We start from the raw sequence: 11,600 nt of genomic DNA on the forward strand, positions 1-11,600 counted from the left end.
AAAGATGTTTACTTGAAGAGAACGTGTAAAAAGACATTATTCGGTGCATAAAAAGGATTAAAAAGGGTAAACCCTTCAGGTCCCCTCCCACTATCCTCTCAATAAATTTCCTGCTTTCTCAAAAAAAAAAAAGAAAGAAAAGAAAAAGCTCGGTGGCTCAGCCTGTAATCCTGCGCCTTTGGGAGGCTGAGGTGAGTGAATTGCCTGAGCCCGCAGGTTCGAGACCCACCTGGGCAGCGAGACCTCATCTCTACAATAAATAAAAAAATCAGCCAGGCGTGGTGGCGCATGCCTGTAATTCTGGCTACTCGGAAGGCTGAGGCGGAAGGATCGCTGGAGCCCAGCAGGCCGAGGCTGCGGTGGCCAGGAGCGGCCACTGCACTCCAGTCTGGGCGACAGAGTGAGACTCCAACTCAAAAAAAAAAAAAAAAACCAAATATATTGCTATATAAGATTTTCACATGAATAAGTTTGCCCACACTTTACCTGTGTGATTACCCAACCCTCATTTGTACCCCACATGTTTAAAATAAAATAATTATAAGTAATAAAAAAAGATTTTCATGTTAGCATCCAGTGTTGAAATAAGGCATGGATCTCAATGCTCTGGTGTTTGTGTAGATTGTACAAATAGATGGAAGGGCAAGGTGTAGATAGGGACAGAATACGGAATTTCCTCGGGTTGAAGGACATGAGGAGAATGAAATAGAAGAAGCTGATGAAGATAAGATTGATGACAAGCTCAGAATAATCTATCTTGATGGGATAAATCAGGAGATGTTTGTGTGTCTCTAGATATTTAACTGACCTACTGTACTCCTCAAGGATGCTTCATTGGGTCATAATATGAATCAACAACTTGGATTGTTGAACTTAAAGTCTTGCAATACATAGTACATGCTAGTTGGTAGTTTTGTTACCGTGAAAACTGTAGGATCAAAGCCTTATAACAAAATTTTATATTTGCACAGGACTATATAGCAGGCAACCATTTGGTTGAATTAGATTCAGTTACCAAAGTATTCACATACCAAAAGTACTCACATATTCAGTTACCAAAGTAAAATATTTTTTATTTATAGGATATACTGTAACTATTTAGGTCCTATGAAAATAAAGTACCTGTTCTTATAGAGCTTATGTTCATGTGCTACTTTAACATGAATGAAGAAAATCTATTTATGAAAGTACAGTGACAATTGACCAACCACTCTGTTCATCAAATCACTCGGGCTAGTCTGTACCAGTAGAATGTTGTTTCTAGTTTTACTTTTTAAAATAAATTATTAATTTAATTTGTTAGTACAGATTTTCAGTGAGGGATTTTGTCACCCCACTCATCTTATTTTGTTGTATTTTCAATTGTATTTTGTTTCATAACTTAAAGCAAGTCTCTTCTAGTCTTAGTTATTTTCAATTTTGTGCTGATGGGCATGCTTTTAAGAACTGGAGAAGTAATTTGTTGGAATGAACTAATTGACTTCCTCCATTCCTCCTTTCCTTTTTGACATGAATTTTACTACTTCACAAATGAAGAATGGAGTTGTGAAGTTCCCATAACTAAAATAATTATGACTTAGAAGTAACTTTTTGTGATGTTTCTAATCTGACAAATGGTTATTATATGATGTTTTCTGACATGGTATTCAGTTTAGAGTATCTGTTACTTTGTCACTATTCTTGCTTGCCTCTTTCAATTTTTGTCACTATTCTTGCTTGCCTCTTTCAATTTTTGTCAGTATACTATACCTTTGTCCTATTTGAAAGACCTAATGGGACGAAAAGCCAAGAAATTATAAGTAAAATGATTTATGATTTGCCCCTCATTCAGTTCATCTAACTTTTGCACAATTAAGTGAAATATCAGGTTTTTACCCTATTTTGATCATTAAAATTAACACAAAATATGGGGGTAAAAGGCATTGCTCCATGAAAATCAAGAGATGGAGCTGGTAAAGAGATTTCCTTCTCTAGGAATATCTAGTCTTCTCAGAGCTGACTGGTCACAGTTGGGATGAGGTGCTTCCTGAGAAATTTTTGGATCTCCTTCCAAGAGTGTTCCTGGGCAGCTGCATGTGGAATCACCTCTCCTCCCCAGTGTACATTTATGTACACATTGTAGAGACTTGAGGCACAGCAGAGTGGAGAATAGGGAGGCTCTATCAGGTGGCCTGCCCCAGGGTAAGACAGCAGGGTCCAGTTGTTCTTCCCATGACTTCTCAACTGTGCTGTGGCTTGTTCAGCATATGCTTTGCTGTTGATATTCTTATCGTCTTCTCCCACAATAAAGAGGAAATGTCCCTGGGCCTTTTCAATGGGAAAAAGAGACTGACTGTCTTCAACTCGAGCTTCCTCAAAAATGTGATAGAGCTCTGCTAATCCAAAGGCATTGATAGACACTAATTGTGCAGAGCAAAAGAGGGGCCGATAGATCTGATCGTGATATACATGTGGAGTATCAAAAACAAAGTTGGGCCCATTAATAAGTACAGTGGCTGTGACTTGTTTTAGGTGAATAGCCATAGAAAGTCCAATTTCTGCTCCTCTGCATACAGAAACTACCCCAATGCCTGGACCAATGACCTGAAAAAAATAACAGAAATAAGATTTTATTCAGTCCTTCATTGAAAAAAACTATACAATCTCAAACAACCAAAGAATTTTAGTGACCAATAAGAACAAAGAAAGTATTCATCCCACCCACATATCCAGCTCTAACTAGAGTTTTTGTTTGTTTTTTGTGTTTGTTTGTTTGTTTGTTTGAGTCAGGGTCTCACTTTCATCCAGGCTGTGTGATCACGGCACACTTTAAACTCCTGGGCTCAAGAGATTCTCCTACCTCAGCCTCCCAAGTGACTAGGACTACAAGTACACACCACCACACCCAGTTAATTTTTTTATTTTTTGTAAAGGCAAGGTCTTGCTATGTGGCCCAAGATGGTTTTGAACTCCTGGGCTCAAGCAATTATCCCACCTTGGACTCGCAAAAAGTTCAAGGAATACAAGCATGAGCTGCCACGCCCAGTCTAGACTTCTTGAATATGTAATATGCATTCAGTGGAAATACTCCTTCAAAAATGTGCCAGGTTTTACTGACTGAATACTATGGATTCAATATTGCATTTCGTTTGGGGTTTAAAATGCTCTAAAGAAACACTAGCCGAATGTGGTGGCTCATGCCTGTGATCCCAGGACTTTGGGTGCTCCTAGAGGACTGCCTGAGCCCACGGGTTCGAGATCAGCCTGGGAAACTTGGCGGGACCTCATCTCTACAATAAATTAAAAAATTAGCTGGGCGTGACGGCACATACCTGTAGTTCCAGTTGCTTAGAAGGTAGAAGCGAAAGGATCACTTGAGCCCAGCAGGTCAAGGCTGCAGTGACTGTGAGCATGCCACTGCATTTCAACCTGGGCAACAGAATGAGACTCTGACTCAAAAAGAAAAGAAAAGAAAAGAAAGAAAGAAAAAGGAAGGAAGGAAGGAAGAAAGGAAGGAAAGAAGGAAGGAAGGAAGGACGGAAGGAAGGAAGGAAGGAAGACCAGTGTGGCAAGAAAAATAATAAATGGCATGTGGTTGTTATGAATAATATAAGTCAGGGAATAATTAATTGGCAAACTTTGTTGCACCAATTCTGAGTTCCCTAGAAGTTCAGAGGAAAGGGAACAGTGTGGGAAGAAACTGTAAAAGAAGGTGAGATTAGTAGGATAGAACATGGGAACTTAAACAGAGAATTCTAGATTGACTTTGGTTTCTCCAAAATGTTTCCCCTTTTGGAGAAAAATTAAATAAAGGAGGCCTGGCTCAGCTTCCTCTTTCATTGTCAGTCATAAAATAAGAATTTTAGATAATCTATCCTGTGTCAAGCACTGGGGGATACAAGGAGGAAAGACACAATCTCTCGTTATTAAAGAACTCACTGCCAGATGAAGAGACAGGAGGGAAAAATAACACACACAACGAATGATTATAGTATCATAAATTCTACGAAATAAGAATGCACATAGACAAGACTCCCTCAGATTAGCAGGGAATAAAGGCAAGATCAAAGAAAGACTCTCAGAGGAAATGGGCTACGAAACGAGTCTTCATATCATGTTGTATCATATCAAAAAATGAAAACCAACAAGAAGGAATGGTATTCTATGCTAAATATAGCAGACACCATTAGTTGCCTACACAAGAGTCACTCTCCACAATTTTAAGTCTAACCTGATCTTGATTTTGTGTGGTGTAACAATTTATCCAGCTCCAAGGAATAAATTCTAATGGGTCTGAATCTATTTCTCTTTCCTATATACTTTTTCAGCCTTGCTGATAAGACCAACATATTCTACCTAAGGACTTCTTTTCCCCATGTAAAATGACACAGAATCATGAAGAAAAAGCCTGTGTTTCAGACCATTCGTTCCAGGTTAGGATGCTGGCATGTCGACTTAATGCCTGAAACTGTCAGAGTCATACTGAGACCTTTAGGGTAAGGCCAGAAAATTACAGAAATATCAATCTAATTTCCTTGATCAAAAATATCAGAGTTTCTGAACCAAAGTTTAAACCATCCATCTCCAGAACAGTTACTTGAGAGAATAAAATGTTGTATGTTGATGTTTAAGCCACCATCAGCCGCTTTTCTTTCTGGGAAATGTAGCCAAAACATTCCCAATGGATTCACCATAGAAGGAACACATACAAAAACTCAGACGTTAACAAAGAGCAAAGCATTTAGGGAAACAGGTAGTTCTTCGTTACTTGAATGTGGAGTATAAAGTGGGAAAAGACAAAATAAGACTGAAAAAGAAAATGGCAACCTTACAGTGAATAGCTTTGAAAGACATGTGATGTAACCTTGACTCTTTTTCTATCTAAAGAGGAGAATTAGGACAAATTTTAAGAATGGGAATAAGATAAGGTTGAAGAAGTATGCAGAAGTCACATCATAGGTAGACTTATCTAACATGCTAGGAAGCCTTGCCTTTATCCCATAGCAAATAGGGAGACTCTTAAGCAAGTGAGTAAAATATTAATAGTTGTGCTGTAGAAAGTCCAATCTTACAACTCTGACTTGCAAAAATGGAGGCAGAAAAGTCAGAGCTTATTGCAATGGTATAGACAGGAAATGATGGTGTTCAGTGAGGATGAAAAGGAAATAACACGTTCATGAGTTATTTATGTTCATATGTACAGCTCCCCGTCACCAATTTGGTATGGGAGTGCAAAAAAGGAGAGTTAAAGATAATTGTTCTTTGTACCACAAAATAAAGCCCTGATCTTTTCTTGAGCATTGGTTCCTTGCAAGGATAGAGCTTCAGAGAGAAACATCTCTTTTCTAAAACCTTAACTGATTTCCCCTATCTTAATTGAGCTCTTATATTTTCACGGCATTTTATTAACTAATGCTTGGGATTTTTTTTTCCCTCAACTATTTAGAAAAACATAAATGAGACTTGTGCCAAGATGACAGAAATGTAAGAAATTTTTAAGATAAGGAGGAAAAAAACCGAATGGAACGAGTCATATACACTCCATTTCCTATTATGCACATTAAATCAATTGAAAGGAACTTTCAAGCTCCACAATTCTGTATTTTTTTAATTTTAAGTTTTTTTGGGGTTTTTTTTTGAGTTGGAGTTTCACTCTATCACCCAGACTGGAGTGCAGTGGCCACTTCCGGCCACCGCAACCTTGACCCACTGGGCTCCGGCGATCCTTCCGCCTCAGCCTTCAGAGTAGCCGGAATTACAGGCGCGCGCTACCACGCCCAATTGATTTTTGATTTATTGTAGAGATGAGGTCTCGCCAAGTTGCCCAGGCGGGTCTCGAACCCGTGGGCTCATGCAATCCACTCACCTCAGCCTCCCACAGGCGTGGGATTACAGGTTGAGCCACCGAGCCCAGCTAACTTTAAGTTTTAATTGACAAATAATAATTACACATATTTGTATAGTACCATGAGATGTCTTGGTATATGCATACATCATGGAATAAGCACATCAGGCTAATGAACATATCTGTCATCTCACAAACTCATCAGTTCTTTGTGATGAGAACACTTAAAATCTATTCTTTTAGCAATTTTGAAATATACAATGCATTATTACTAAGTATAGTCACCATGCTGTGCCACTGGCACTTATTCCTCTTATCTAACTGAAACTTTGTAAACTTTGATCAACATTTCCCCCTACCCCTCAAAATTCTATATCTTAATAAAAAAGATAGAGCATCACAGCTATGGCAAGGTGAAATGGGAACTCAGAATTTATGTGGCCATGGGCGACAAAGCAAACGCAAGAATAACATAGATGAATAAAAAAGGGTGACTCAAATATCTGCAGACTTTATTGCATATGTTTCTGGCCTAAAGAACAGTAATTCTTGTTACAACATCTACCACCAAAATTGGAACCAGTTGGCAGTTGAGGGAAACTGCCAGGGGAGGGAGGGGCACACCTCATCAACAAGGGTACCTGTATAATGAACATTTGTATACCTAACCCTGAATTGTACCCCACATCTTTAAAATAAAGAAAAAGTTTTGGCCGGGCTCGATAGCTCAGCCTGTAATCCTAGCACTTTGGGAGGCAGAGGCAAGTGGATTGCCTGAGCCCATGAGTTCAAGACCCACCCGGGCAACTTGGCGAGACATCGTCTCTACAATAAATAAAAAACTAGCCAGGCGTGGTAGCGCGCGCCTGTAGTTCCAGTTACTTGGAAGGCTGAGGCGGAAAGATCGCCAGAGCACAGCAGGTCGAGGCTGCGGTGGCTGGGAGCGGCCACTGCACTCCAGTCTGGGCGACAGAGTGAGACTCCAACTCAAAAAATAAAATAAAATAAAATAAAGAAAAAAAATTGGAATCAGGGAATTTCAAATTCTTAGGAATCACTTAAAATCAACAGGTAGAGAAATAAGAGCTACAAGAAAGATTTATGTTCTAGCATCCTGCAGAAGAGATAGTATGAAATAGGTATACTGGAAGTTCTCAGAACCTAGGAAAGAAATCAGATCTTCAGGCCTGGTTTAATCATTAACTAGCTATCTATGTAACATTGGCAAAAACAGTGATGAAAAGTAATGCAGCAAGTATAAGGGAAACAAGGCTAAGAAAATGAAAAGGAGAATCACATAACTCCTCCCCTTCTCATCTAAGCCAAGCAGAGAGCTAGCACAAAGACAACATTGACTATCTGATAGTTTAAGGACAGTTCCATTATATGCATCAAAAATAGCCATTTAAAGTTTCCATACATCAGTAGATTTTCAGTAATTGTTGCCAATCTTTTTACTGCAATCCTGATTATATTTTGGTGGTCCTTACATGAGAAACCATGTAGAACAAATTTAATTTTATTTCATTTATTTTTTATAATCAGGCAATTAACAAAGGCTAATAAAGCACAAACTCTATTATAGCAGCATAATACCTTTTTTTTAAGACTTAAAAAAGTATGTGGATTAGAAAGTACTACAGTATTACTTTAAGAGCTCACAAGTAACAAAAGATTCGGACCATTTTTCAAAGAAATACAAATTATCTGACCGGTTAAGTATAGTAATGAGAAAATGATAGTTAATAATTAGAGCTAATTGGATAAAGCAGAAGTATACAAAAGATCATAGAAAATTTTATCTAACATTTGTTCATCTTTGTTGAGTGCTTAGTGTTTCCAGATGCTGTGATAAACATTTTGCATGTGTTATCCCTTTTAATTCTCACAATAGCCTTATGAAGCAGTATGACTACAATGTTATTTAATAGATAAAGAAACTGAGAATGAGCAGAACTAAGTAACCTGCAACAGTCCACTCAATCAGAAGGGAAGAAGCCAGAAATATAAGCCGTGTTGGTCTGAATACAAAAGGAATGCCTTTGAATACTATGATGAACACAGGCTAACTTCCTCAGCATTTTGTCTTTCTGAGCAAAAGACACTGAAGGAGAAATAAGTCATGTGAATAACATGGGAATGAACAGAATTTCAAGTTTATTTAACACACTTGGAAGTTAAGAGAAGTCACAGAATGTCATAGTTGTTTAAAAAGATAAAGATTGAAATCTGAAAAAGCAAAACCTGAAGAGCAAAACTCTACCTTAGGATGTCTCAGGAGAAAGTCAGCCGCTTCCTCGAAATACTCCAGATCTATCGTTTCTAGCTGTTGGGGCAGGTCTTCATAGTTACAATAAGCCAAGGCCAAGGAAACAAAGCCATGACTGGCTAAGAGACTGGCCCGAAATTCAGCCAGACCACCAGTAATACCAAACAAATCAATTACCCCCGGGAAACGGCCCTCTCCTGAAAGAGAGAAAACAAAAAAAGATAGAATTGTACATGAAGGAAAGGTGAAGAAAAGATAAAAATATGAAAATGCACACTAGAAATGCATCACACATTTTGGAATTAATATATACATTTTCAAATACACTCACAAAATGTTTAGCCTTATATCTGGAGTGGAATTAAGGCCTAATAAATATATAATGAAACAAAATAGGCCAGGTTCAGTGGCTTAGCCTGTAATCCCAGCACTTTGGGAGGCCAAGGCGAGAGGTTTGCCTAAGCCCACAGGTTCGAGACCAGCCTGGGCAACTTGGTAAGACTTCGTTTCTACAATAAATCAAAAATTAGCCAGGCATGGTAGTGCACACCTATAGTTCCAGCTACTTGGAATGCTGAGGCAGAAGAATTGCTGGAGCCCAGCAGGTTGAGGCTGGGGTGGTCGGGAGCGTGCCACTGCACTCCAATCTGGGCAACAGAATGAGACACCAACTAAAACAACAACAACAAAAACACAATATCTAAAAGTTTGGGAGCTATGTTCACTAACATGTTTACTTTTTGTAGCAAATGAGAATGGGAAATCAGGGTAGTCCACTTTTATATCTTGGTGTAAAGAAAGCCATAGAAATTAGGGCAGGGCTTGTTAACCTATAAAGAGGTACAAAAATAGGCTTTAGGGAATCTACAGTGTATGCAAAATATGGTATATCTGTTCATCTGTGCATTTTACTTATGAAAGGTTCTACAGATTTAACTGGGTTGTCAAAGAAGTAGATAGTTCAACAATTTTTTTGAAATGATTATGTTAGCTAAAATCCTATCTTAACACTAGTCTGTTACACACACCTGACTATACAGTGATAAAATCTTATGCTTAAGCAGATGTAATTGATGAGCCCTTTCATTCAATAACACTCTCTTCATTCCCTGCAGTTTAACACATGGTAAAAAGTAGGAATGGCTAGAGTATTACCCCATGTGCACTCTCTATGCAGGCAGCATTTTTTCCCAAAATAAAGCAAAATCCGCCGGGCTCGGTGGCTCAGCCTGTAATCCCGCACCTTGGGAGGCTGAGGTGAGTGAATTAGCTGAGCCCGTGGGTTCGAGACCCACCTGGGGAACTTGGTGAGACCACATCTCTACAATAAATCAAAAAATCAGCCGGGCGTGGTAGTGTGCGCGGGTAGTTCCAGCTACTCAGAAGGCTGAGGCGGAAGGATCGCTGGAGCCCAGCAGGTCGAGGCTGCAGTGGTCGGGAGTGACCACTGCACTCCAGTTTGGGCGACAGAGTGAGACTCCAACTCAAAAAAAAAAAAAGAATGATGTTGGTATATATTGGTTTTATAATACTATCTGAGTAAATGAATAAGGATGCTTTTGATCTTCTGACTGACAGGAGTAGGGGGAACATTTAAAAGTACTGACCCTCTTATGTTGGAAAAATGTAGTTGAGAAATATTTTGGAATCTGATTCAAATTTTTTATGATTCCACACAACTCAACACTTTTTTCTTCCGCTACAGAAAAACACATCTGAGGCAGGAGATCCAGCACATGCAGTGGCCAAGCAGGTTCACAAATTCATACCCTAACATATGGTGAAAAGTAGGGATAGCCAGAGCACATCAGCCCAAGGTGGAAGGCCTGCACCAATAGGCAGATTTTTTAACTGGATGGGATAATAAAGGTACAGCAGGTTGTGCCATTTACTTTTTAGCCCCTACACACAATAAAGTGGTGTATTTACTGGGTGTAACAAAAAAATCAAATATATCTGATTAAGTGTATGTGTCATGATAAATTTGGAAAGGAATGCTTTCATTCCTTCTACACCATCTATAACTCTATGTTATCAGAAACCACCTGTCACATTTTAGGGTTTCTTGACCCATCTCAGTTCAAGTGGACTATTTTTTTTTTTTTTTTTTTTGAGTTGGAGTCTCACTCTGTCACCCAGGCTAGAGTGCAGTGGCATGCTCACAGCCACTGCAGCTACTACCTGCTGGGCTCAGGTGATCCTTCCACCTTAGTCTTTCAAGTAGCTGGAACCACTGGCATGTGCTACCAGCCTGGCTAATTTTTGATTTATTGTAAAGAGAGGTCTCACCAAGTTGCCCAGGCTAGTCTCGAACCCACGATCCACTTGCTCAGGCAATCCACTTGCCTCGGCCTCCCAAAGTAGCTGGGATTCCGGGCTGAACCACTGAGCCCGGCCAACACTGATTCCAAGGCAGGAAAAGAGTGCTCTGTATAGTATTATCTATATTCAATCTTAATATCTAGAGGAATAACACATTCACATGAGGAAAATCAAGAATACTAATAACAATAACCAGAGTAATTCTACTCACCTGGTGGAAGAAAGAGGGCTCCTCGAAGGCGGCCTTCTTGGACCTGAATCCGTGTGACACCAGCTGCTACATACCATCTCTCCAAAGTCAGGCTGGCCTTTGGAGCACAGGAAGCTTTTTTTTCTAGTGGTAATACTGAGTCATAAAGTTTCAACTGGACTTTGAAGGAGCTATTCATCACATCTCTTTTTATCAGTCTAGTTAATAGCTTTTCAGGTTTCAGGGACCAGAAGAGACCCATGGGGTGGACTCCCACATAATCACCTCCAAGTGCAGAAGCATGCTCCAGGTCCACCATACCAGCTTCATTGGCCCTATAATAGGCTCGAGAATGAAACATGTTCCCATTTTCATCTTTCAGTGATGCCTGAAAACTCACCACCTGAAAGGGAGTCAGACCTGTAGCCCAGATATACACTGGCTCATCAACAAGTGCAATCATAGGAGCAGCTTGTAACTGGATCATTTTTGCTGTGTGGACTTTGGATGATGCTTCAGGAGTACCTTCAGCAAAACCTCAAAATAGAAAGAAACAAAGAGAAATGAAATAATGTGGCGATAAGGTTAATGTAAGGTGAATTCAATCAGCTTTCTGACAACTTCAGTTCTAAATCTCCAGTTATTTAGCAAATATTCTGATATGACCTTCTAGTACAAGACATCTGAGCACGTTCAATAAATTTCTAGAAGACAGACAGCAAACCAATAAGTTTTATAATAATAACAAACCAGGTCTGAGGAAGATGCAACCAAAATAAATATGGTATCAATACATCAAAGCACATAAAACAATCTGTTATATGTTTTATGAACTACCAGGTACAATGGGGGATGGGAATGAAATGTTGGGTGGAAACAAAGTGATTTATTGAACATCTATATAAATGGAAAATTTGACTTCACTATTAATCCCCTCCTCAAGTCCTGCAAGCAGAATGACTCGCATCTAAGAGTTTACCTCCAATAGATCTCTC

At 39.3% G+C, this 11,600-nt stretch overlaps 1 protein-coding gene across 1 annotated transcript; it reads right to left on the reverse strand.

Annotated features, from left to right (window-relative positions):
- Window positions 1–1,180: 1,180 nt before the first annotated feature.
- Window positions 1,181–11,143, reverse strand: LOC103256777 (bile acid-CoA:amino acid N-acyltransferase-like). Its single transcript, XM_008054540.2, has 3 exons — window positions 10,627–11,143; window positions 8,088–8,290; window positions 1,181–2,583 (listed from the first exon to the last, which is right to left on the reverse strand). Exons 1-3 carry the CDS (start codon window positions 11,090–11,092, stop codon window positions 1,990–1,992), a joined length of 1,263 nt encoding a protein of 420 aa, XP_008052731.1. The 5' UTR covers window positions 11,093–11,143; the 3' UTR covers window positions 1,181–1,989.
- Window positions 11,144–11,600: the final 457 nt, after the last annotated feature.

The sequence above is a fragment of the Carlito syrichta genome, unplaced genomic scaffold (genome assembly GCF_000164805.1).
Source record: "Carlito syrichta isolate Samal-C Ts95f unplaced genomic scaffold, Tarsius_syrichta-2.0.1 Scaffold296304, whole genome shotgun sequence".
NCBI classification, from domain to species: Eukaryota; Metazoa; Chordata; class Mammalia; order Primates; family Tarsiidae; genus Carlito; species Carlito syrichta.